Source organism: Ochotona princeps, chromosome 16 (assembly GCF_030435755.1).
Source record: "Ochotona princeps isolate mOchPri1 chromosome 16, mOchPri1.hap1, whole genome shotgun sequence".
In the NCBI taxonomy this organism is placed as follows: Eukaryota; Metazoa; Chordata; class Mammalia; order Lagomorpha; family Ochotonidae; genus Ochotona; species Ochotona princeps.
Genome location: NC_080847.1, coordinates 27,359,831 through 27,387,460, shown reverse-complemented (window position 1 = coordinate 27,387,460; position 27,630 = coordinate 27,359,831). Strand labels below are relative to the sequence as shown.

Here is a 27,630-nt window from a genome sequence, read left to right as displayed (position 1 = left end):
AAGATGTTTAAAGTAATCCTCTTCTTATCAACAAAGGAGCTTTTTGAAAACCCCATAGAGAATGTGGAGTTGCACCTGCAGTCCCCTACACCTTCATCGAGGGAAGCGCATCATTCCTCCCTGGAAGCTCAGTCTGTGCTACTATGGAGAAGGCACTGGCATCTGTCTTTGCCTGTGGGGATTTCCGAGTTCAGTTCACAAGATTGGTGGGAAAATGAGTGGAACCAGGAAAAATTGATGTGCAGCTAGAAGTTGCAGCTTACTGAGATGGAGGGCAGACGGGTTGCCATGGGAGTGGGTACCCTCACATGGGGGCCTTACCGAGGAAACAATAGGATATGAAACCAACCCTGAACTTAGTGAGGTTGGAAGTACCATTTAGTAGCCATTGGGAAACACATGGCAGGAGCTGATCAAGAGCTGTGACCATGGCTATCAACAGGGGTACCTTCAGTTCTGACTATGTGGTCATAGTCCTGGCTTTTGGGTCATAGACCCTACTAAGCTACCTAGAGTTTGCCAGCTCCTGGGGAGAGACAGGTTCCACTCAATGGCTACTTGTTAAGTTCCTGTTGGATGCAGTAAGAGAATTGTGAGAGATGACTCAGAATCTCAGATAGGCACCCTGTTAGACCACCCAACCTTCATCCCTTGGGATGAAGACCAATGCCTGTACTTAACTCTTAGAGGCCTTTTAGTATCACATTGCCTGGGCTTTGCTCTTTTTAGTTCCTTTAGCATGTCCTGTACTTTTCTATTTCCTTTGTCTGGAGATCTCCCGTACCTGGAATTGCCACCCATCTTTTGTCCCTCTTCTTAAAGGTGCCTTTTTCAAACAGGACTTCCCGGGGTACCCAAGCAACCTTGGTGTGTTTCCCAGAGTGAGTGTCCTGAAGTTTACCATAATCTACCTAGGTGGTTGTTGAATCTGCTGCTTAAAATGTCCCTACCTAGCCAGAGGCAGGTGGCACCATCTGTTTTACATGATTCTGTTTCCTGATACCTGCTCAGTAGCTCACCCACTGTTGACTGAACCCTGGGGCCTGGCTGAGTCGGACAGACTGAGAGGTGCTGGACAGACAGAGGTGTTCCGTGACAGCTGGGGACTATCCATGGAAACACCAGAAGAGGCTGGATTTTGGCTAGGTCCTTCCTGAATAAGGAATTTGGATTCTACAGGTGGGCACTTTCATTGGATAAATCACTTAAAAAGAGGTAGAAAGAGCCATAGCTTGGGATAGGGAAAAATCAGGGTTCCAACCCATCTCCTGGCTGGCTAGAGGAAATTATTTTCCCTCTCTGGACTTCAATCTCCCATTTGGTTTATGAAGAGCTGCAAATGCATGGTATGTGTTTCCCCATCTCAGTCCCTGGCATTCATCTCTCCTGCTTGTGAGGCTGAACACAGCTTCAGAGTGGTCGCCAACACCACGTTCCAGGCCACCAGTATCAACTGGTAGGAGATGGTGATTGAGAGAAGTCTGTTTGGCAGGCTCAGACTGGGTGAAGAGTTTTCTGGGTGGACTGGGTGAACACGTGGGGGGAGGGCTGAGAGAGAGAGAGAGAGAGAGAGAGAGAGAGAGAGAGAGAGAGAGAGTGTGAGAGAGAGCCCCTTGGAGCAGAGTTCAGCAGCACAAGGCACTGTCATCAGAAAAGACAGGCCCAGTGGGTAATGTCAATGTGAGACCTGATCCTGGGGCTGGAGCAAGGGAATGGTGAGGAGTGTGGCCAACCGGGGTAAGTGAGAGTTTGTCTTGGTGATCATGGTATCTCCGCTGCCAGGCAAGTATCCAGTGTTTGTCCTGAATGAAAGGATTTAGAACACCCCTGTCTTACTCCACTTCCTGTTTCCTTGCCGCCCCTCTGTCCTGCCCCCGGACTAGGTGGGCAAGTACAAACAGTCTTGAGGCTAGAGTCTTCTCAGCCAGCCTACAGCCTTTTTAGCCTTGTTGGCTTTATTGGAGACCCTACAGGAGACCCCAGTCGGCCAGGCCCGCTGGCTTTCATCTCGTGGCTTTGATTGCCTTTTACCAACAGACCCAGGAGAGGCAGGAGTGGGGGGAAGGCTTAGGTCTCTAGAAGGGGTCCATTTCACTCTGGGTGATTATGGTGAGGGAGAGAGGTGACCTGTTTACAGCTACTATTAGTAATTGTTCTTGTGATGTCTCTCATGTACACTTATCAGTTTCAATTCCTTAGATTCTCAGAAAGGCATCACTTTCCAGTGGGGGAAATTTGTGTCATGATTACGCGTGCACACACACACACACACACACACACTCCTCCTTTCTCAGTATTAATCACCTTCTCCTATAATTAGTACCTAAAATGTCAAAAGAGAAGGAAGTAATTAACAGGAGTATCCAGTGCAGCCAGTCCCGCTGCCAGGCCCTGGGACTATTCTGAGCACTTTTGGGAATCAGAAGCCTTCGTTCTAATTGAAAGATCCTTAACTACACCCAAGAGCTGGCTGGTGGCCAGGGGCGCGGGGCTGAGTGAGGCAGCGTGTGGGGCCTCCTTCACCACCTGCGGTAAACCTGATTGCTGACCCTGTGTAGGTGGGCACGGCCGCTCAGTGAGCAGCAGGGCTCGCAGGTCGCCTTTAACTCCTGACTAGGTTTACACAACATTCCTGTCAGGTGACACAAGTATCTCCATTTCACAGAACAGGAAAGTTGAGAGTTTCCCCACAGCTGGTGACTAATCAAGAGAGCAGAAGAGTTGAACTTCGGTCTGGTTCTAAAGCTTTAGCTCTTTTCTGGAACTCTGAAAGCCAGTTCCCAGCTCTGCTCTGGGCTCTTCTTCCCACCTTAACCTCCTTTTGACAGCTGAAGGCAAGAGCAGACTCCGGCACGCGCTTGGGAGGTGGAGCCGGGGGAGCTTAGCGCCCCGCCCCAGCTTCGATATCAGCCAATGGCAACGCGGCATCTGCAGGCTTTCGGCCAATCAGTCAGAGCTCCCCGCCCCCATCTCCCTCCTCCTCCGCCCTCCCCCTTTGCTTTCCCTTTGGCTCCACCGAGCTTGACAGAGCGGAAAGTCCCTTCAGCTGGCGCCGGGCGGGCAGCCATTGGAGGAAGGTCTGTCACAAGGAGGCCCAATCAGGACGCGCGTAGGAAGGCCTCTCGGGCTGCGATAGGCAGGCACGGCGGTTGCCCTCTCCGCCCCCGCTCCCTCCCTCCGTCTTGGGCGGCTCGGAGGCGGGGCAGGTGGGGGCGGGCCCAGGTAGCAGGTTTGGCTGCGCGGGGGCTCGCGCGTCGGAGGTAAATACTGGGGCGGTGGGTGTGGGGCGCCGGAGCCGGCCCGAGACGCGGGCCTGGCAGGCGGAGCGGTGGGCTACGTCCGGCGGCCCGAGGTGAGCGAGTGAGCCGGCAAGCCGAGTGGCCGGCGGCCCAGTCCCCTCAGGCGCTCGTCCCCGGCCTCAGGGCGCCTGGAGTCTCGGCGGTGACCGTCGGGCCTCGGCGCCGGCCCGTTAGCTGCCCTAACCCGGGAGGTGCTGAACCCTCTGACGTCAGCCCGGGCTCCCACACCCAGGGGCTCCCCTTTTGGCCGTGCCTTCCCAGAAGGGATCGATCCTAAGTGGTGGCAGCGTGGTCTCTGTCGCTTGGGGCCCCCTCCGGAGATCAGAAGACTTGGGGGTGAGGACAGTGTGGGACGCAGACTGCTTCTTTGCCCGCCGCCCCCTTAGGGACGGGGAAACTGAGGCAGCCCCCCCCCCCGCCTGCCTGCCTGCGGTGGGCCCCGGGTCGCTGTAGCTCCCTTTGGGATGGAGGCGGGGAGGGAGAGGGGAGCGCTTGGATAGGGTTGATTTGGAGGTACTTGGGGCTCTCGTCCAGGAAGCACAGTCGGGGTTCTGACCTCCGTAATGGCGCGTTCTGCTTTTTCTTTCAGTTTCCCCTTTCCAGGTTCAGGATGGTTTTGCCCAACAACCCGGAGTTCTGTAGTTGAAAGGTGCGCCCTATTGCGACAGGTATTCTGCCCGCCCCCCCTTTCTTCCCTCCTGTTAACCCTGTGGTGGAGGAAATCATGGTGATGAAGGAAGATGGTGTTTGTGAGTTGGGTGCTCCTCTGGGTCAGCTGCTGGGCTATTCGTGTGCTTGGCATCTTTTCTCTGCCACCCCTTGGCAATTTGCGTGTTTTAGGCTGGTTGTCATCGGACGGCTGTGGAGCTTGTTGGCCTGCAGATGCTTCGCCCCCACTCTCCCTGCCCCTTTGCCCCGTTTCCCCGGAAAGTTGTAGCCCTAGCTAAAGAGCATTCCTCTTGGGCTTGGAGTCAGGGCCAATTCAGATGGTGCATTTTGCAACCCACGGCTTCAGGAGAAAAAACAAAACAAAACAAAAAACTGGCAAGCAGGGACGGGGGAGGGGTTGGGGATGAGATTAGGGGGGCGCAGTGTTCATTCAAGTGGTGGTTTTCTGCATGCTGCCCTCAGTCCACAAGCCCATTGAATGGCCCAAAGAATTGAGCCTGCCATTCCCCCACTGAGTAGTGGGTGGTTTGGAATTGGAACAGCAATTCGGGGGAAAATAAGTTGTTGCAAATTCCTGTTTGAGTTCATGTACTCTGAATGTTGATAACTGCCAGAATCTTCCTTAATGAGCTGCTGCAGAATTTCATGGTGCTCTTGTTCGGCAGCCTGCCTTTGGGTGATTGGGCCAGGGCGCTTTATATATGTATATATACCAGCCATGATTTCTGTGGTCTGGGTGCCTGCAGTGCTGTGGTTGTGTTTGATTTAAGGAAGTGTTTAGCACAAGAAGAGAGGAGGCTGATTATCTTAATCCGCCGTTTTGTTCCTGATTTTGATTCAGCGATCTTACATTTCTTAACCTGGGTTATATGAAATTCCTAAGTGTGAGGGTTTAGGAAGCTAGTTTCCAAGGATCTTGAAGCCACTTGGTTTCTTAATTACTAAATTCTCCTCATTTGTTTCTTCTTCCCTGTGTAATAAAGAAGTGGTGTGAGAATTGACCTGGGCTTTGTTGAGCCAGCCATAGTCTAGAGAATCAAGCTGTAGCCATAAATCACTGAATACCTCCATCTCCTTTCCTTTTTCCTTTTAAACCTGGAAGACGATTTTCAATACTTAAAAACAGGCCGAGAAAGGGGAGTTTGGGCTTTCACTCCAGAAATAGGCAGAAATTTTCCATTTGTTTCTCAGGTGTCGAATGCCCCCTGTCAGGCTGTGGTCTGTGCTCTGGCAGGGAGCAGGGGATTCCGGTAGGGAATGTGTTGCTTGGCTCACCTCCAGTGAAATAGCAGCGTTTCTCCTTTTTCTGACAGGAACACATAGGTGAGAGAGTCAGATTATATATATATATTTTTCATCTAATAAATCCTCCTTGTTTTAGGCACTGTGTCCTCATGCCCCAAGTTAATCAATGGGAAACCTTAAACTTAAGTTCGTTTTCCGGTCCTGGGATCTCTGTATTCCTCTTCTAGAGCTGTTTAAGACTGTAACAACCTGCTGCTTTAGTGAGAGGTGTTCCTTCTTTAGAGAGTCGTCATTCTAGCTCTCTAGAGTCTGATCCTCCTAACCTCTTTGCCGTTTATATAATTATATGATTAGGGGTAGTATTTCCACGTTGCAAGTTTAATTTGAGTTTGGATAGCATCCTGTGGTTTTTGGAACAGGTAGGATATCTCAGGAGATACAAAAAGTTCTTGAATTACACCTGCCTTTGTGAGGTTGTTAGGAAAGGTAAAACCTGATAACACTGCAGAATGAACGTGACACTGGATCTTCCGGCTAGGTTAACCATAGTGAGTTTTGGATAGCTAATGATGTGCCTTTGTGCTATGCATTCTTTGTTTATTTATCGGTTTACTTATTTTAGAACATAACATTCTCTTCGTTAAAATTTTTTAAAGATTTATTTTTTTATTGGGAAGTCAGAGAGGAGGAGAGACATAGAGGAAGATCTTCCATCAGTTGATTCACTCCCCAAGCGGCTGCCACGGCCGGAGTTGGGCTGATCTGAAGTCAGGAGGCAGGAGGCAGGAGCCAGGAGCTTCTTTGGGGTTTCCCACACGAGTGCAGGGTGTCAAGGCTTTGGGCCACCCTATTCTGCTTTCCCAGGCCAAAAGCAGGGAGCTGGATGGGAACTGGGGCCTCTAAGGTTAGAACCTGTGCTCATATGGGATCCTGGTGCACACAAGACGAGGACTTTAGCCAGTTTAGCCGTGCTGGGCCCCTCTTCTTTAATTTTTTTTTTTTTTGTGTGTGTGTAAAGCTTGATTTTTGATCTACTTTCCATTACATTCATGGGAAAGTGATACAATATTTGTGCCTTGCAGGGTTCATCTTGATTTAATGACTTTAATCTCAATCTATTCAGTTCCCCTCTACCAGCATCTGAACCCTCAGGAAGCTCAGGTAACCAGATATTTTGAAAGCCAGGTAGCCCTGTTTCGTGTTCAGGGTCGGCCAAAGGCAGGCCTTTTGTTCTGCATGGTTTTAGGTTTAAGTATATTATTGTATTCCTACTCTGCGGTAATCTTCATTGGGTACTTTAGTGATTATTGGGATATCGGTAGTTAATCTGGCCTGAAATCAGATAGTATTTGGCCGAGTCTTTTGTGACTTGTTCACTCACACAGTTGATTCGACCTGCACAGCAGTCAGAGAGGCCAGTGGAAGTGACTCCTGCCTTTGACCCTCTCCCTCTGCCCTGACACCTGCCCTCCCCTGACTTTGGATTTGGCCGTGCGGCCTTATCCTTGCATTTCTGCTCTAATGATCTTTCCTGAGAGGCAGAAGCTGAGTGCACATGGGGTGACGTGTTGAAGGCAGCTGACATGTGAACAAACCTTAAGTCTTCTCTCCATTGTAGTGTCTAAGCCTGGGCCCAGTGCATAAAATTCCTAAACCCACAAACCAACCCTTCTGGTTGATAAAGAACTCATTTACAATGTGAGTTCAATCTTTCCTGGGTCTTCAGTTAGGTTTTCGTGCTTGGAGTTTAAGACTTGAAGTTTTTTACTTTATTTTCATTTGAAAGGCACATTCAGAGAGAGAGAGAGAGAGAGAGAGAGAGAGAGAGAGAGAATGGTGTCTTCCATCCATTGGTTCACTCCCCAAAGGGCCGCCCTGCTGGAGCTGGGCAGATCTGAAGCTAGGAGACAGGAGCTTCTAGTTTTCCCACATGGGTGTAGGGGCCTAAGAGCTTGTACCATCCTCTGCTGCTTTCCCAGGCCTTAAGCAGGGAGCTGGATTAGAAGTGCAGCAGCTGGGACACGAACTGGCCCCCATGTGGGATGCTGGTACTTGCAGGTAGAGGATTAACCTATTGTGCCATGGTGCCAGGCCCCAAGATTTCAACTCTTGTGACTATTCTGCTTGTAAGAAGAATGCTGGGACTAGTTCTAGTGAGAAGTGTGTGTTAGCTTTTTTTTTTTTTTTTCTGTAATAGTGCTATTTTAAGAATATTAATGGTCATTAAATCTATCATCTAGTATGTCCCTAGACTAGAACCATTAGTTCCCCATTCTGCTTTTATCAGTTGCAATGAAGAGAATCCATTTTTAATAGGATAGTTTCAAACCTATTTTTAATGCGGTCTTTCTAAAAGAGGGAAGACCACATCCTTTTTATTTTGGGGTAATGTGTTTTAAATATTTTATAACTTTTGCTTCAGCCATTCGAGTTGTCTAACGTGATCCGTTGCTTAGATGTTGAGCTCAGGCTTGTTCTCATTGAGCTAACGCAAGTTAGAAAAAAGCCACAGCTCCTGGTTTGGCTCCCTTTAGGATATGCTTCTTAAAAACTGCCCTTGCTCCCAACCTTTTAAAAACCAATTAGTTATGTCAATTTTTACCAGAGACTATCTTCCTTGAATAACTTACAAAAAGCAGTTTTATAATTAAATTCATTTACCATGTCATGTCCTACTGCATTGCATATAGTACTCTGGTTTTGTCGACAGAATATTCTATTAACACTCAGTTCTTCTTTTAAATTGTGACATGGAGAACCAACACAGTGGGAAGTGTTGCCCTATAAATAATTATTAAGATTCAAGGCAGTTTCTGATTTTAATATTGAAAATATTTTTTAGGAGTTGAAAAGTATTTCTTTTCAAAATGCTCATGGAATTGCTTTAACTGGTATTTTGTAACTGTCAGCCAAAAAGTGTAAGTTATTATTTCAAATGGAGCCAAAACACCAGCTCTCTTCTTTAGAAGTTACTTTTTGTCTGTCAGAACCTTCTCAGAATGATCAAAATTATGTTTGTGCAGTAAAGCTTCTGTACCTTCCCTCCTCACGATTCTCTCAGAATTTAGGTTATTTCTCTTCTCTGTTATTGCTGCTTTGTTTGTCTTTCAAAGCACACACACATGTACTTCATCATGTGGCTTCTCAGAACTAGGTAGAGGCGGTAAGTTGGTAAGCAACAAAGCCCTAAAAAGGAGTCAAAAGCGTACTGCAGGAAACCACAGAAAATGGCTGATTGCGAGAGAAAACTCGACAGTGGATGTGCAGGAAGCAGGCCCAGGAGCTCAGCCAGTGTCCTGTGCAGCCCGTGCAGAGTGACAGCAAGCACGTGCACATGGCACTGTGTGTATTCATAATGAAAACTCAGTGACCAAGAACAAATAAGGCTGCTTTAAAAGCATCTGGGTGAAAAATGCCGAACACATCCTATTGGTGCTTTAAAAGAGCAGATCCAAGTCCCGGGGTTGGGGAGTGGGAAGCTCCTACGACAGCAAGGGTTACACGCTGCCAAAATTGAGGTTTCCACAGGTGCCTTACGTAAGAGGCAAATCGGAGAGAAATTGATGCCGTGCCTGCTGAAGTAGACAGTGCCCTCAAGTGGCATTAAGGCAAACCCATCACAGTAAGATGCAAAAAGGCATCACTTCCTGCTGTCTTTGCCTCTGTTCTCATTGCATGTTGCCCGTGTTGGTCAGAAGGGGTGCCAGGCTCAGCCTGTCTTGAGCAGGTCCCATACTGATTTATCTGGGAATGGCCTTTTACTGTGAGGGGAAAAGCTTAGTAGCCAGCAGTTTTTTTTCCCAGAATAATGATTCCTCTGTGTATAGACTTGGGTGTTGGTTTCATCATTAAATTAAATTCTGAAACTTAAAATTTGGCTTCCTTGGTCTTAGGAGTGTTTTATATTACAGGAATAGGCTAGGTGAATAGGCTCGTGCTGTCGGTTGATGCCATTGCTCAAAAAGAATGGAAGTGGGTGCCTCTGGCTGAGAAGAGGAGGCAATGAGCCCTGCACCTGGAGACCAGAAAGCCACGTGCTCCCTTCAGAGAATGCATGGCGCCTAGTGTTTTCTAAAAAAATAATTAAAATAGTGACGTCTCTGTTTGAATAAGTTGTGTAGCTTTAAACCATCAGTTCAAGTAAGATTGAGAATGTGGCTGCTGAATTGTGAAAGATTATTATTGTTGTAAAGATTTCAAATGCAAATTTGAAGCTGAAAGGAAATGAAAGTTATGGCATTAAGACATTCCATGTTTATGATCAGTATCTGCAACTCAATATATTTGTGTTGCAATTGTACGCCCTTTGTTACACAGTTCAAGATCAGATGTCTGAAAATTTTCTTCATAAAAATGTGAAAATATTTTAAAATGATAGTGTTTATTTGAAAGTGAAAGAGAGGAAGAATTACCCAGCTGCTGGTTCACTCAGCAGCCAGAGATGGACTAGGCTGAAGCCAGGAGCCTGGCCCTCAGTCCCCATCTTCCATGCACGCATTAGGGACCCAGCTGTTTGCTGCTAGGGCGAGCACTAGCTCAAAGCTGTCACAGGAGTGCTGCTGGAACTCAAAGCTTGGCCCTGTTAAGAGATGCATATGTGCCTGGCAGTCTTACTTATTTTTAAACATTTATTTATTTTTATTGGAATGGCAGATTTACAGAGAGAAAGAGAGATAGAAAGAACTTGCACCTGCTGTTTCACTCCCCAAAAGGCCACTGTGGCCAGAGCTGAACCAGTCCAAAGCCAGGATCATCTTCCAGGTCTCCCGTGTGGCTGCAGGGTTCCAAGACTTCGGGCCATCCTCTACTGCTTTCCCAGGGCACAAGCAGGGAGCTGGGAGGGAAGTGGAACAGCCAAGATACAATCAGTGGCCATGTGGGATGCCAGATCTTGCAGGCCAATTGAGCCATTATGCTGCCCACCCCACCCCTGTGGAGTCTTTATGGCCATACCCCACGCCTGCAGCCCAAACTGTCTTTTGATATAATCAGGTCGAGTAGCTTGTATTTATGATTGTGAGACATCAAATGTTGGTATGATGAATGTGATTAACATTTACCTCAGACAAAATATATAAGATTAAGAAAATGAAATTGAGTCAAAGATAAAATGTTCCCTTATCAGAAGATGGCATACACATAAATGAGTTGTGACTACAGCTTCTGAATGTGATTTTATGATGCTTTTATTGATACAGATATTAAGCACTATCATAGATAACTTTTTACTTATCCTGTTCTGAAATGATAGCCTTTTTGAATTGTAAGATTAATGTATGCTGTGCTTAAGAATAGCAGCCTATCTATTAAATTAGACAAAAATCCATTAACATTGCTCCTTTTTCAAGTTAAAAAAATGTCAGAATATGTGTATCTTTAAAGGTCATCTTTGAAATTCTTGCTGGAATCCGATTATACATTTCAGTGCCTTATAAACATGATTGTATTGTCTATGGGAATGTTCTACTATTGAATTTCCTTAAATACGCACACCTACAGTAGATACGAACAATGTATATCTTTTAGCCCTTTTATATATTTTTGGAAATATTTCGTGTAAGTGCATGTTGACTGGTCAAATAAGATTTTAGGTTGCACAGAATGCAGTGTGAATTTTCCTTCTGCTTCCTCCCCAGGTCTGGATTTCTGCCCTCTTACAGCATGGACACCAAGTTGCTCCACCCATGCTTGGGGACTGCCAGTGAATTCAACTATTGTGGCTTCACCACAAACTTACAAGTAGTCCCATTTTTTTTTGAGTTACTGTTTTAAAGTGAATATCACAATGAGTTCAGGCTTATGGAGCCAAGAAAAAGTCCCTTCATCCTACTGGGAAGAGCGAATTTTTTATTTGCTTCTTCAGGAATGCAGCGTCACAGACAAGCAAACACAGAAGCTCCTCAAAGTCCCAAAGGGGAGTATAGGACAGTACGTCCAAGACCGTTCCTTGGGACACACGAGGATCCCTTCTGCCAAAGGCAAGAAAAATCAGATCGGATTAAAAATCCTAGAGCCACCCCATGCTGTTCTCTTTGTGGATGAGAAGGACGTTGTCGAAATCAATGAGAAGTTCACAGAGTTACTCTTGGCGATTACCAACTGTGAGGAGAGGTTCAGCCTGTTTAAGAACAGGAGCAGACTCAGTAAAGGCCTCCAGATCGACGTGGGCTGCCCTGTGAAGGTGCAGCTGCGATCCGGGGAAGAGAAGTTTCCTGGAGTCGTGCGGTTCAGGGGACCCCTGTTAGCAGAGAGGACAGTGTCGGGGATCTTCTTTGGCGTAGAATTGCTGGTAAGATGGAGAAACCGTCTCAGTAGCCCCGGTGTGTCTGTGTGCACTTGCACATACATATCTCTGTGTGCTATAGTGTGCTATACTATTTGATGTTCATGATCTTTAGGATCTGTTTTAAAAATCATAGATTTATTTTGACTTTATTTCAAAGGCAAGGAAACCGAGAACGAGGGAATGATAATCTACCAGCTGCTGGTTCACTCCCCAGATGGCTGCAGCAGGTGGGGCTGTGCCAGTCCTGAAGGCTGGACCTCCTTCGGAGCCTCCCACAGGAGCAGTGGAGGCTGAAGCACTTGAGCTGTCATCTGCTGCCTCCAGGATGTACATCACAGGAAGCTGGCTTGGAAAGCACAGTGGCCAGGGCCTGAGCCAGGCACTCTGGTATGGGCCCTCCAAGTGGCAACTTAACCCCACTGTGCCAAATGCCTTAATTATGAACTGATTTGATATAAAGGTGATGCCTGAAGTTTTTAGAAAAGCTGCCTACTACAATGGGAATATACATATACAAATAAGTCATAGTTATTACAGATTTTCATAGAAATTTTGACATTGTGGGGCTGGCACCATGACTCAATTGGCTAATCCTCTGCCTGCAAGCACTGGCATCCCTTATAGGTGTCAGTTCTTGTCCTAGTTGCTCCACTTTCTATCCAGCCCCTTGCTTTGGCCTGGGAAAGCCAAGAGGATGGCCCAAGGTCTTGAGACCCTATACCCATGTGGGAGACCCAGAGGAAGCTCCTGGCTCCTGGCTTTGGATTGGCTCAGCTCTGGCCTTTGCAGCCATTTGGGGAGTGAACCAGCAGATGGCAGATCTTTGTCCCTTTCATTGTAAATCTGTCTTTCCAATAACAATAAATAAATCTTTAAGAAAAGATTTTAACGTTGCTTGTATTAAAATAAAATGTTATCAGCTCTAATCAGTTAAAAATTATTAGCTCATGGTATATTATCCATAGATTTCTCAGTTCTTTTTAATGTGTGTGAGTAAGTAAAGACAGTTTAGATAGGAGAGTTAAAAAAAGTAAATTACAGTGATTTAAACTTGCTTATAGCTTTCCCTGGTAATATATGTGAAAACTATTTTAGGAGTTATTTCTGTTGGAAAGAGACTCAAGAACCCAGTAGTTTATTTCCAGGGTTAATATTAATCTTCAAGAACTTAAAAGTCAATTACATTTTGACATTCTTGCAAATAGAATGTCATGCCTTGTTTGCTTTCTGATTTAATTATTAAAGAAGTGATTGTAAGACAGTAGGGGATTTGAATCAGTTATGCCATTTGCTAGGTGGGTTGCCAGGTTGCTTAAGCAACCTACTTCACTAAATCTGCCTCCTCGGTTGTAGAATGACAACCGTCCTCACATGTGATATATTTCCCGTACATTGATAGGAGATTTCACACAGTGGCTGGCAGAGTAAATGCTTAAGAATAAATATAATTTTATTTTTTTTACTTATTTATTTATTTATTTATTTTTACTTTATTTATTTTATTTTAAAATAAAATTTGTTATTGGGATGAAAGCAGTTTTTGAAATACATGTTGAGTCCAGCTCTCTTACAACAGAATTATGATTTAAAACCATCAGATCAGCATCTGGTAGAGCCTCTTCCTTAAAAAAAAAAATCTAAAGGCCACAGCAACGGTTAATCATGATTAATTTCATTTAACAGTTATTTAGAATTCTTTTTCAGACCGAGTTCCCTGAAATGCCTCAAATGGATCATCTTTCTGTGTCTGTGTATCTTCTCCCTCTCTCTCTCACTTTCGGAACTAGGAAGAAGGTCGTGGCCAAGGTTTCACTGATGGGTTGTATCAAGGCAAACAGTTATTTCAGTGTGATGAAGACTGTGGAGTGTTCGTTGCCTTGGACAAGCTAGAAATCCTAGAAGATGACGACAACGGACTGGAAAGTGATTACGCAGGTCCAGTGGACACAATGCAGGTTGAACTTCCCCCTTTGGAAATCAACTCCAGAGTTTCTCTGAAAGTCGGAGAAACTATAGAATCCGGAACGGTTATATTCTGTGATGTCTTGCCAGGAAAAGAAAGCTTAGGATATTTTGTTGGTGTGGACATGGTAAGAAACTTTTGGATTACATTATCTTTGTGAATATATGTATTAATGTATGACCAATTTAGGAACAAACTGAACACTTTGAATATTTAAAGTGGACTAACGTGGAGGACTTTAGAGAACATGTTCTAATTTATCTTTGGTAGAAGAACATTGAAATGAGGCAGGCAGCTGGATGTAGAATTACATTTATTCTTTTTCTTTTGGTTTGAAGAACCCAGAATAATGTTCTGAGGCTTTAAATTTGCCTAAGTATGGCTGAGCAGTAGACAGCAGTGACAGCAACAAAGCCTGAAGTGCTAAGTGGTGTGTGATGTCTTGTCTTGCTTTGGAGGTGTTTTTTTTCTTTGTAACCCTTGTTTCTCTTTTTGTAACATTTCACAAAATTTTGTTGGCTGGTCTGATTTTAATGATTATGTACAAATCATTTACAGAAAATACACGAGAGGAAGAAAAACTACATGTTTTTAAGCAATAGTTTGAGTTTTAGGGTATCCTTCGTTAAGATTGTTTTTATTGCGGTAACGTACATGTCGTATAAACTTTACCGTCTGGACCATTTTGAAGTCTAGAAGCACTAAGTACGTTCTCGTGGTCGTGTTGTCAGTGCCATCTACTCCAGAACTTTTTCATCATCCCAGCTCGAAGTTTTACCTAGGAAACCTAACTGCTCACTTCCCTTACCCCCGCTAAACCACTCTTTTGTGAATACTTTTCATTTTTTTTTCAAATGTGTGCTTATTTTCATCTGTTTGAAAGGCTGCGAGTGAAAGAAAGATCTTCTACAGGTTCACTCACCCCATGCCAGACTGAATCCAGGAGCCGGAAGCTCCATCTGGGTCTTGCACACTTGAACTTCCTCCCCTTACCACAGGCCATTTGGCTCAGGTTCCAAACTTAGCAAAGCTGTTTATGCCTTTCCTTCCTTAGATAGGATCTAGGGATCATGTTGCTGCCCTAGGACCAGCTGCATGGAGGTTTGTCCTGCCAGACTCACCCTCTCTCTCTGTCGCTCCAGTAGCTGCTTTCCACTCCTGAAGAGGGAAGATCTGGCCAATGCAGTTTTTCTCATCCACTCCTGTCTCCAGGGACATTTCATGGCTGAACATCTTGGGACTCAGGGCAGTTGTGTAACGCCACACAGAGCATTGTGCTAGCTGGTACTACAATGAACCATGATGAATATGCAAGTCTGTTTTGGAGAACAAATTCCTTTTTTTTTTTTTTTTTTGGTTTTCAATTTATTCAGTTTGTTTGCATCCATACTGATATTTTTAAAATTAATTGCATTGCATTATGTGACACAGTTTCATAGGCTCTGGGATTCTCCCTACCCCTCCCCGTACATTCCCCCAATGGTGGATTCCTCCACCTTGTTGCAGTATTACAGTTCAAATCCAGTCTTGCTTCTTTCACTGCAAGCATATACCAAACATAGAGTCCAGCATCTTATTGTATAGATAAATTCAGTGGTTTCTTGGGGAGACCATCTTTGGTCTGAAGGCAGAGCTGGCATAATATCATCCCAATCAATTAAAAGTCACAACATAACATTAACAATTTCCAACATTATGGAATTAATTGGCATGGTATTGAGTAACAAATATGTTAAAAAATGCAAGTTCTTTTTTTTTTTTTAAAGATTTGTTCATTTTTATTGGAAAGGCGGATATACAGAGTGGAGAAGAGACAGAGAGGAAGATCTTCCATCCGATGATTCACTCCCCAAGTGAGCCGCAATGGCTGGTGCTGCGCCAATCCGAAGCCAGGAACCAGGAACCAGGAACCTCTTCCAGGTCTCCCATGCGGGTGCAGGGTCCCAATTCTTTGGGTCGTCCTCGACTGCTTTCCCAGGCCACAAGGAGGGAGCTGGATGGGAAGTGGAGCTGCCGGGATTAGAACCGGTGCTCATATGGGATCCTGGGGTGTTCAAGGCGACGACTTTAGCCGCTAGGCCACGCTGCCGGGCCCAAAAAATGCAAGTTCTTAACCATATTCTGTGACTACTTCACTGACATTTCAATTTTAATTTATATACAACTGGTTCTATACACCTTAAAATGGTTATAGGGTACTACTCAGCTGTCTCGTGTCTATTTGCATTTTAGCATTCAGCAGTTTATAGTGTTGAAGCATAATTGTGCTGAACTTGGCAGATTTTAGGATAGTCTAAACTGTCTTATAACTCTAACAAGGCATATGTCAACAGTTGAAGTGCAGAACAGTTTTAGGAGGGGTGTGCAGAGCAATCTTCAATACCTTAGTGAGGAGTGACTAATCTTTGTGTCCTACCTAGTAAGGTATGTATGAGTCCACGCTGACCGTTTCCTATCTGGTTCCAAGCTTTCCTTGTTGTTCTATCTATTCTAATTTGTGTGGAGAAGCAATTCTTGCATGCTCTTAAAATGACAAAAGAACAATTGAAAGACTTTCTGTATGTGGAAAGTCACATAAAAGTTCAGATTGGCAGAGCAATCAGAGCAAGCAAAGGCTAATTAAGGACAGGTTTCTGGGTGAAATATTAATATATCTTGCTATGCAAAACAATGTCTTCAACTTCAGATGGGTGTCACTCCTGAGAATTAAAAAAATCATATTCTTTGTCTTACAGGTTTATAATGAATTTGATTTTTCCTGTAAAACAAAATAAATGAATGAGCAAACAAAATTTGAATGTTTATTTCTAATGTATTCTTTTTTAAGGCAAGCTAGTTAAAATTTATCTGTGTAAAATATTTTAGAGGACCAGACCCGGTGTGATGGCTCAGTGGCTAAATCGTTGTATTGCAAGTGCCGGGTTCCTGTATGGGTGCCAGTTTGTGTCCCAGCTGCTGCACTTCCCTTCCAGCTCCCTCTTGGTGGTCTGGGAAAGCAGAGGATGGCCCAAAGGCCCTGAAACGCTGCACCTATGTGGGAGACCTGGAAAAAGCTCCTGGCTCCTGGCTTCAGATCAGCTCAGCTCTGGCTGTTGCAGCTGCTTGGGGAGTGAACCAGCAGATGGAAGAACTTTGTGTTTCTCCTTCTCTTTGTAAATCTGTCTTTCCAATAAAAATAAATGAATCTTTAAAATAATATTCTAGAGGACTGTTCTAGAGAAAATGCACACTTTCTGTTTTTCTTGAGGAAGTTTTTAAGGATTATGTTGTCTTTGCTTTCCAGGATAACCCTATTGGCAACTGGGATGGGAGGTTTGACGGAGTCCAGCTGTGCAGCTTTGCCAGCGTGGAGAGCACCCTTCTCCTGCACATTAATGACATCATCCCAGGTGGGTCTTGTGTATTCAATCATAGTGTCAAATGTGTATTATGTTATGATGTAAGTATGCTTCATGAAACATTTTTTTTTGAAATTGTGCTTCAATATTATGGAATTACTAAATGGAATACCCTTCCTTTTTCCTTTCCAGAAATATATGAACGTGAGGAAGTGTTTATACACTATCATTCTTTTTTTTTTTTTGACCATTATCCATTTTAAAGGGAGGAGGGAAACCCTTTTTGATAAGGAGAAAGGTCAGAGAATGTAATAAACTGTTACCTGTTTAAGTAAGGGTTTGGTTTAAGTGAGAAGCCTTAAAGCAGAAACGGGTGAACGCATCATGAAGATTGCTGCTGCAGGATGGAGGAGATCTGTTGTAATTTTCTGATGATGTAATTGACCAGGCTTCGTGGTGCAGTCAGAAACTGATCAGTCATCTTTAGAACTTAAAACAAAACAAAACTTAAGCAACCTTTTCTTTTACGTTAAACAAGTAGTACAGAATGACTGGCCTCAGGAGACTGACAAGTTTCCCTTGCTAGCCTGGTCTGCAGAGCCATCCCCCAGCTGTTAGAAGGCTGGTGCAGCCATGCAGGTTCTGACAGAGCTTTAGGCAACCGGAGTGAAACATCAGAACGTCTGCAGGTAGACTGTAGCCAGGAATGCACCACGTTCTGATTTAAATGACAGCTTGTGCCTTTTTACATTCTTGACAAATTTATAAGGTAGGTCTTAATGAATCCTGTCTTACTGATAAAAACCTGGGATGCAAATAGGACTAAGATCAAAGTAATTCCCATCCAGCCGGTTAGAATTCCCATCCAGCTTGGTCAGATTACAGAGCGGTGCTTCTTTCAGGCTCTCGTTGTATGGACAGAGGATAGAAAACCACACTTTTCAGTCTTACATGTATTCTTGGGAGAATTGTTTCCATGGAGATGTATTTTGTCTCTAAATCTATAAAAGCCGAATTTTACTATAGCAAGAATCAGAACAGAACAGACAAGAACGATTGCTTTGCTTTCTGCTCCTGGTGGTTTTCCATTACTGCTAATCTTGACACAGAACTTTCCAGTTTCCCGTGGCTCCTTCTGGTTCTTGGTTTCTTTTCTGGTGAAATGAAGGGGCTAATTAGTAGATGATCCCTAAGTTTCCCTTTACCCTGTGCTGAGTGTGTTTCCTGTATCCTTGTTGTTGTGGGAAGTGATACCTGCTTGCTTTTTGAAGAGAGAAAATGCTTTCTACTTCAGCTTTTAGTTTTATAGCCAGAGTGCATGAATTTAGTTGGAGATTTGGGATTCAAATGGTAGCTTCATTTCAGTTTTGCTTTGTAAAAATATAATGTACTTTGCTCTTTTTATTTCTTTAAAATCAGCTTTGAATTTCCTACACATTAGATTCTTAGTTATTTTTGGGGGGTTCCCTTTGAAAAGAAGTACATCCAGGAAACTTGCTGTTTCATTTAGTGATATTTAGGTTACTTTTTCATGCCTGTTTCTGGAGATAACACACTTTATTGATGGGTAAGTGGAAACGCTTACAGGTATTTTTAATAAATGATTGTTATTTAAAAAGCAGTTTTATAAAAAGTTGTTCTTTGATTCAGATATTATTCAGCCCTGCCTTAGGCTTCTTTTAGATGTTGGGAAAATATTAAGAAGCGAAACAGATTAGCATTCTTCCCATGGAACAGCCTTCATCCTACCAGGAGAGGACAAATAAACTTAGATTAGATGGTGAGAATGCAGAGATGGGTAAACAAGGTAGGAGACGGGGAGCGCTGGCTTCATTGGAAGGGTTTTCTGTTTTGTATGGGATAATCCCACGCAAAGGCCACTCAAGATTCCAGGCAGGTGCCATGGCTTCAGCCAGCGTGGCCAGTTTACGCAGCATCAGGAGTTGGTTGTGGCTGCAGCGGACTGACTCAAGGGAGGGAGGGACAGGTGAGGACTGGCTGCTGGAACAGTTAGAGCCAAGTGGGCTAGTGCATGAACTCTTGGCTTTTACTCTGATGGAGCTGGGGAGCCATCAGAGGGTTCTGAGTGATGGAAAATTAAACCTGAATTTACCTTTTAAAAATGGCTGCTTGTGAAGAGGTGATATGGGAGTGTTGTGGTGCACTGAGTCAAGCTGCCGCTTGGGACACAGGCATCTGCTCCACACCTCCTACCCAGCTTCCTGCTAACACACCTGAGAGGCAGTGGATGACGGCTCCTGTGTTTGGGTTCCTGCTGCACGCATGGGACACCCAGGTGGAGTTCCTGGGTCCTGGCTTCACCTTGGCCTATCCTTGGTTGTTGTAGACATTTGGGAGAGTGAAACAGCAGTTGAACTCTGTGTGTCTCTCGCTTTATTTTTCAAATTAAGAGGAAAAAAAGATTAAATGAAGTTCAGAAATAGGGAGTCAATTTTTTTCCCTTGATTTGAAAAGCAGAGTGGCAGGTGGTTTTCATTTGTAGTTAGTTTCCGAGTATAAGTAGGGCCGAATGGCTTCCCATGTGTTTATGGAACATTTATGTTTTCTCTTGCTTAACACCTGTCTGTGTCTTTTGCCTGTTTTTCTGCTAGTTGTTTGATTCATAAGTTCTCTATTTAAAAGTTTTTAATAAAATACTATGAAATATTTTATTATGAAGTTTCAAACACACCAAGAAGTGAAAAAAATTTATACCAAGCATCCCTACCCCTGTCCTCTGCTGTACATGATCATCTTCTGTTCTTCCGTCTCTCTATCCATGTACTAATTATCTTTTTAATGTATTTCAAAGTAAGTTGCAGATATCAGAACACTTCTCTTAGACACATTAGCCTATGTAATATATGTATTTAGGGTTTGAGACCTAGTCCTACATGTAATGATGCACATTGTATTATTGAACTTTGATGAATAGATTCTCGAATTTGAAACTCTATCAAGTTATTCAAATAATTTTAGTAAGAAGTACATTCTGCTATCTCCAAGTTTTTTAAAAGGTACATTAAAGCATCTTGTTTCGTGTTTCCATTCTTGCCTCCTCCACTGCGATTGCCCACTCAACCCACCTCAGCTTCTCACTGGTGACTACTTGTGTTAGTTCTTTAGATATCTTTGTGTTTTTTTGTTTTTTTATTTTTTTATATATATATATTTTTATTAATTATTTAGCATTATGTGACAGTTTCATAGGCTCTGGGAATCCCCCCATCCCTCCCCCTCCCCTCCCCCCCGGTGGATTCCTCCACCTTGGTGCAGTATTACAGTTCAAATTCAATCAAGATTCTTTCCTTGCAGACATTTTGTACAAATGCGTAAGTAAGTGCATATAAACATATATTCTTGTTCCCTCTTTTGAAATAAAAGCATATCATGTACACCATCCTGACTTTTGTTTTATTCTCTTCGTTTTTTTATGTTTGTGTTCTTTGTAAGTCTAGTTTTTTTTTTATTCAGGATGATATAATTTTCTATTGCATTGAGGAAAATTTTTTTTTAAGATTTATTTATTTTATTACAAAGTCAGATATACAGAGAGGAGGAGAGACAGAGAGGAAGATCTTCCGTCCGATGATTCACTCCCCGAGTGAGCCGCAACGGCCGGTGCACGCCGATCCAAAGCTGGGAACCTGGAACCTCCTCCAGGTCTCCCACACGGGTGCAGGGTCCCAATTCTTTGGGCCGTCCTCGACTGCTTTCCCAGGCCACAAGCAGGGAGGTGGATGGGAAGTGGAGCTGCCGGGATTAGAACCGGCACCCATATGGGATCCCGGGGCATTCAAGGCAAGGACTTTAGCCGCTAGGCCACGCTGCCGGGCCCGAAAATTTTTATAATTTATTTAGCCAGTTTTCTGTTGACGGATATTTGGATTATGTCTAAACTTCTACTTTTTCCAAACGATGCCTCTGTAGCCTTGTTGGTAAATCTTGTCCACATTGCTAGCGTATCTGTAGGATGAAGTGCGGTTGTTGGGTGCTTGAGTGCAGGCATGTAGGTTGGTCTGGACATGGCTCATTGCCTTCTCTGCTGGATTTATACAGTTTATACTGCTGTCAGCAGAATACAAGCTTTGCCAGGAGAATATATGATTAATTTGTTTTTCTGTTGAATAGGTGAGAAATGTATTTCATTAGTTCCATTTCTCTGATGAGTGATGCTGAAGAACTTTTCACGAGATTAAGGACCATTTGTCTTTCTCTTTCTGTGAACTATTCTTCCATTCTTTTGTATGTATTGTCAGTTTTTTATCACCAGTTTCCTTATGTATTAAGGAGGCAAGCTTTTTAGTACAAGATGCAGGCGTGCCTCATTCCTCAAACCCCATTAGTCATTTGCCTTTTATTGTGTGTGTGGTTGCTGTTTGTTTTTCTTTTTTTTCTTAAAAAAGATTTTATTTATTTTATTACAAAATCAGATATACAGAGAGGAGGAGAGACAGAGAGGAAGATCTTCCATCCAATGATTCACTCCCCAAGTGAGCCGCAACGGCCGGTGCTACACTGATCCGATGCCGGGAACCAGGAACCTCTTCCAGGTCTCCCACGCTGGTGCAGGGTCCCAATTCTTTGGGCCGTCCTCGACTGCTTTCCCAGGCCCCAAGCAGGGAGCTGGATGGGAAGTGGAGCTGCCTGGATTAAAACCGGTGCCCATATGGGATCCCGGGGCATTCAAGGCAAGGACTTTGGCCGCTAGGCCACGCTGCCAGGCCCCCAAGTTGCTGTTTGTTTTTCACGGTGGCAAAATAGGTATTGCAAAAATTGTCATTTGCACTGAGTGTAGGGTTCTGTGGCGGTGAGCACTTTGTGGTGCTGGGCCACTGTCACCACTATCTGTTCGCTGACGTTGTGTGTCTACCACCACGCAGCAGCTCCCCTTGTCTCCCATCCCTCCCCTCAACAACCTCTTTGCTTTACTCTGTCTCTGTCTGCCTCTGTCCGCCCGTGTTTCCGCCCTGCATTGTTCTTATCAATCTTTATCATCTTATGTTTTAATATAAGATAATAATTGGAATTTTCCTGCTCCATGTTGTCTTCTAGAAGCATGTCAGTTTTGCTTTTCTTATTTGATTCTGTAATCCATCTAGATTTTATTTTTTTGTAGGCTCTATACCTTAGTGCAAATACCCAAGTTGTTCTGCCATGGTTGTGGCATAGATCAGGTTTCTGCATATGCATGAGAGTACTTCAAAAAACGTTGTGGGAAACGTAAATAAAATATAGCAGTTTTGGAGCAAAGAATTCTCTCTGTGGGCTCTGCTCTTTCCTTACATGAAGGTCTCCTAGCCTGCAGTTTCATAGCTGAAGAAGTCCTTACAGCTGGGAAAACACATTTCCTTCATTTTTAATGAGTGCCTTGACTGTTATCGACCCTTGGCCTCTCATTGCTAACTATCAGCTTCTCAAATATTGCACTAGAGTTCCATTAGAATTTTAATTGGACTTGCAATTAATCTGTGAAGCAGTTGGAGAATTGACATTAAAATTTCTAATGCGTGAGCTTTGTAGTGTGTTCTTTTATTAATCTCCTTTTAGTAAAATGTTGCAGTTTTCTCCCTGAAGGGTTTGCATCCAGTAGGATGCATTATGCAGTAAAACATATTTTGTAACAGTGTTTATAGATGTATAGAAATACAGTTGCTTTTTAAAAAGTTTTATTGAGATCTCATTTCACATTCTTCACAATTCATTAAAGTGTGTAATTTAATATAGCTTGGTGTGCCCATAGGTATGTAAAATTGAACTGTAGATATGTTTAAAAAAATCCATTTTATCTCTATCGCCTTGAAAGGAAACCCTGCACCTTTGCTCAGACTCCTCGCTTTACTCTCCTAGTCCCGAGCAATAGTCTTTCTCCTTTTGGGTGTTTGCTTCTTCTGCGTAGTGCATATACATTGAAGCATATCATATATTTGTCTCTTGGGACTGGACTATTTCACACAGCATAATGTGATAAGGTTCATTTATGTTACAGTATGTATTTCTGTGCCTAAATAATGCTCCCTGTGTGGATTTACCAGATTTTGTTGAGTTGTTTCATCTTTTGGCTGGAATAAATAATGCTGTTGTGAACATTCAAGGGCAGATTTTCTGTAGGCATATGTTTTTCTTGGAAAACAGGCTTGGATATGCACAAATGGCTAGCAGTGTGTAAGTGTTCTGATTTCCCCAGATCTTGGGCAATGTGTGTCTTTGGCCTTGCCGTTTTAGCCATCCTGGGTAAAGTGGTATCTTAGTTGGCTTATATGGGCCAATTTTTGTTTTAAACAGTCGTAAGAATTGCTTAGAATTTATCTACTTGTTACTTTTTAGTAGCCAGTCATCATTATATGCAAGTAATAACAATTTTGCCTTTTTTTTTAAACCTTATGTCTTTTTGTTTAAAACAAAAATGGCTTCTTATTCTCTAAGCTAAAGCCATGAAATAGAATATTGGATACAAGTAGTCATGAGTGACATTTTGTGTTGTTTCTGATCTTAAAGGGTCTACTGTCAATGTTTCACTGTTAAATTCAGTGTTTGTCATAGGATTTTACTGGTGTAATGGCCATTTGTCAGGTTAGACAACTTACCTGCTAGAAAGTTTTCTAGAACAGATATTGAATTTGATCATTTTTCCTTTGTTAAAATATTCTTACCCTTTTCTCTGTTGAAATAATCTGTTTTTCTTTTTAATCTATTAATTTTCTAATATGAAGTCAAATTGATGCAAATTCCACTTTCATCATGATTCAGACTTTGATTGGTCCAGTTTGCTAGTATTTACTGTGGTCACAGAAAATATCGACCTGTAATTTTCCTCTTTTACCTTCCTTGTTGGGTTTGGAATCCTATATCTCAAAAGGCATAGGGTAATTTCGTTTTGTTTTGGTTCTTTGGAAGAGTTTACCTAAGATTAGAATCACCTGTTCCTTGAATATTTAGTAAAGCTACTGTTCCTGGAAATATTTAATTGCTGATTATATGTTCTCTAACCTTTCTATTTCTTTTTGGGAGTCTTTTGTAAATTTTAGTTTTTATAAATTTATCCATTTTACATCAATGTCAGTGTTTTTTTGTTATCACATTATTCATAAAATATTCTTGTTTTGATCCTTCTTAGAAGTACCTGCAGTTAAGTTTCTATTTTCATGCAGTATATTGTGGTGCCCTTGGTTTTTTGTTTTTGTTTTTGTTTAAGAGAAAATGTCAACTTCATCAGTAATTTTTTTTCTAAAGATTTACATATCTCCATTGGAAAGTCAGATATATAGAGAGCAGGAGAGACTGAGAGGAAGATCTTTTGTCTGCCGACCCACTCTCCAAGCGACCACAATGTCCTGTGCCGAGCTGATCTGAAGCCAGGAGCCCTGAGCCCACTCTGGGTCTCCCATGTAGGTGCAGGGCCCCAAGGTGTTGGGCCATCTCTGACTGCCTTCCCAGGCCACAAGTAGGGAGCTGGATGGGAAGCAGAGTCACCAGGATTAGAGCCAGTGCTCACCTGGGATCCTGGCACATGCAAAGTGAGGACCCTAGCCGCTGGGCCACTGCGCCAGGCCCCACCAGTAATATTTTAAAGATTCATTTCTTTGGAAAACAGAACAGACAGCAAAGGGGAGAGGAAGGGGTCCTTCTCAGGTATATTGTTAGGGAGCTGAATCGGAAGTGGAGCAGCCAGGACATGAACTAGTGCTGAGGTGGGATGCCAGTGTCACAGGTGGCAGCTTACCTGGCAGCGCCACTCACCCTTTTCTATTCTGTATGTCAGACTTACCAAAGTTCTCACTTGTACTATTTCAGCAAACCAACTTTTAGCTTTCCTAATAGTTTCTAGATATATTTATTTACTGTTTCAGCAATTTTTGATGTTTTGCTTCTTGTTTCGTGTTCCTTTGACTTTTTTGGGTATTATGATTTCTCTGATTCCTAAAATTTGGATGCTTAGCTTACTAGTTTTCAGTCTTTTTTTTTCCTGAATGTAAAGTATCCAAAATTGTGGATTATTTCAACATTCCTGCCTATTTTACATTCCACGAAATTTGATTTGTAGTTACTTTGTTATTAATTTTAAAGTATTTTAAAATTTCTTTCAGGATCTTAAAAGATTTAACCTGAATTATACTTTTCATTTTTCTTTTCTTTACTCAGTTGCATTATAGTCAGAGAATATAATGTTAATCCTTTGAAACTTTTTGAGGAGCCGTTGTTGTGGTGTTGTGAGTGAAGCTGTAATACTGGCATCCCATATGAGCGCTGGTTCAAGTCCTGGCTGTCCCACTTGGATCCGGCTCTCTGCTCAGAGGCCCTAGTGCTTGGGCCACTGCCACCCACATGGAAGACATCCATAGCGTTTAGGCTTCTGACTTTTAGCCTGACTATGTCCTGGGTGTTGGCAGCCTTTTCAGAAAGTGAGTCAGCAGATAGAAAGCTATCTCTCTATGTAATTTTGCCTTTCAAATAAGTGAATTGATGTTAAAGAAGGGAAATTTATTCGAGAGACAGAGGACTCCCGTTTGCTGACTCAGCCTCCCAATGTCAGCTGTGGGCAAGACTGAGCTGCAGCTGGAAAAAGAAAAAGGAGGGCTTTCCTTGGGGGGGTGATGGCATTTATGGTTAGCTTTTATTTTTACAGTTCATTGTTGTTTGAGATATGGTATGATTTTTAACCATGTAGCTTGCTCTGTTTTGTTTGTCTTTTGTGTTACTGAAGGTTTGACAGCCTGAGATGATTTTGCCCACAGTGGCTATTTGGCTCTCTCTTGATACAGTTTTGATTATTACCTAGGCACCTAGTGGGTGGAGACCAGAGATAGCACTAAACATCCTGCCATGCACAAGGTAGCCCCCATGCCACCGGGTGTTCAGGACGTTGGTAGGGCTAGGGCTGGGAGTGGCACAGATCTTACTGTATGTGCTTGCTGGATGGCTGAGGGAAAATCCCTCGCAAAATGTTTCCTTGGTTGTTTACCCAGTCTGGCTATCACCGTTCCTCCAGAATGACACGGATAAGTACAGTGTCTCTTGCCTTACCCAGTGAAGCATGCTGACGGGTTGCCTTTTCTTTGGTGTTTTCTGAATTTCCACAGGTTGTTTTGCAGCTCAAATCTGGGGTATTTTAGGTTAAATGCAACTGATTTTTTGACCTGCCTTAATGATATTTGTTTGGCATGTTTCACAATTGCATCTCATTAATTATATTGGATAATTTGAGAGACTAGCGAAATCATTAGGTTAGTATTGTAATTTAAGAAAGAGGTACCTGAACTAGGAGGTTGACTTATGTATAATTGATTGTGTGGAATAAAGATCTGGGGTGAGTTCTTCCTCTCTACCCCGCCCCCACCATCTGCCTATAGCGTGGGATTTCCTCCTGTCCACTGTGCCACATCTCAATTTGGTTTGAAATGTAAATTGCCTTGGGTTTCCGCAGCAGTACATAAAAAGGAGACCAAAGGATAAAAGCTTCCATTTCTATTTTTCCTGTGATGAGACCATCACCTGACAAGGAATTCTTTGCAGTTTGTGTTTGTCTTTAAAACCCTTAGAATTACAGTTTACTTCAGTGATATGATAGAGTTAAAATTACACAAATTAGTTGCCCGAGACTCTTGGGAGTCTCTTGTTCAGCATCCTTTGATCTTGCGCATCAGGAGTTCCCAGGCCTCGACGCTGACTCTCACCAGTGGAGGGAAAGGAAGCAAACGCTGCCTGATATTCATCAACCCTGAATAGAAGATAATTAAGAATGATACCAGCTCTTAAACATAACACACAAATTACACTTATTTGCTAACAAAATAAAGCTTGCAAATAGACCTTAAGAACTAAAGTTGTTTAAATGAAAATTAATTTAGCTTATTTGAATGCGCCTGCATTGAATTTCATGTCATCATTAACACCCTTTTCTTGAGGAGAAAAAAAGTCACAGTGTTTCTAAGAGAAGCGCTTGTTTTTCTTTCTTGCCCAATTACCTTCATTTGTAGGGTAAAATTAATATATTTCTAGCACTTAAAAAAAAAAGGCTGTTTTTGGAACAGTGGAACAGCTGGCGAGAATACTGAAGGCTTCTTCAGTTGGCTGCTTGCTGCTGCTGGTTTTGGGTGGATACCTGGAACTGAAAGGAGCAGAGAGGTTTTTGTTTATAAACGTTTTTCCTCTTCCCATGTGTTCTCAAATGATTAAAAGCACTAACCTATCTAATTTGACTTTATGTTCATGTTTTTGAAGTTGTGTGATGAAGCATTATCAATTAATGCAACCCCTGAATGATACAGTTCTGTATTTCTAGTTCATGCTGTCAGCTTGTGGGGTTTGGAAGTGCGGTGCTATTTGCTTTCATGTGGTCATTTAGGTGGCCAGAGTTTTATTTTCTAAAAATAGTTTTCTTTATTGTTTGAAGGAGAGAGAGAGAGAGAGAGAAAGCGAGAGAATGAGAAAAGAAGGAGTTGAGGTCTACAGTGGCTGGCTCCCCTGAAGCCTGCAGTGTGGTAGCCAGGGCTGGGGAAAGCCAGAAGCCTGGAACTCAGTGGGGACTCCCAAGGAGACCCAGGCACACAGCCATCATTGCTACACCCAGCGTGCCAATTAGCAGGAAACTAGACTTGGGGGCAGGGCCAGGATTCAAACCCAGGCTCTGACATGGGATGCGGAGTCCCAACTGGCATCTTAACTTCTGTGCTAAACTGCATTGAATTTTGAGGATTCGTTCTACATTCTGAAAGCAAGCTCTTTAACATGATTTGTAGAGATTTGTGATTATTACATATTTGCATGCAAAGAGAAATCCTGTTTATTCTTTAGCCAGTTGTCACAATGGTATCACCTTATCAAACTTTG

The 27,630-nt window shown here is 43.1% G+C and overlaps 1 protein-coding gene across 3 annotated transcripts in view; it reads left to right on the top strand.

Moving 5' to 3' along the window:
- The first annotated feature begins 10,816 nt into the window (after positions 1-10,816).
- The window catches only part of CYLD (CYLD lysine 63 deubiquitinase), a 55,946-nt gene continuing 39,132 nt past the window's right edge, over positions 10,817-27,630 (top strand). The window contains exons 1-3 of one of the 3 annotated variants that reach the window (XM_058675002.1): positions 10,817-11,502; positions 13,287-13,589; positions 16,746-16,851. In XM_058675002.1, coding sequence (XP_058530985.1) covers positions 10,999-11,502; positions 13,287-13,589; positions 16,746-16,851 — 913 coding nt within the window. In that variant the 5' untranslated portion in view covers positions 10,817-10,998. Of the gene's footprint in view, positions 11,503-13,286; positions 13,590-16,745; positions 16,861-27,630 lie in introns of all 3 variants that reach the window. The other 2 variants (XM_058675001.1, XM_004583841.4) reach the window with 2 other exon arrangements.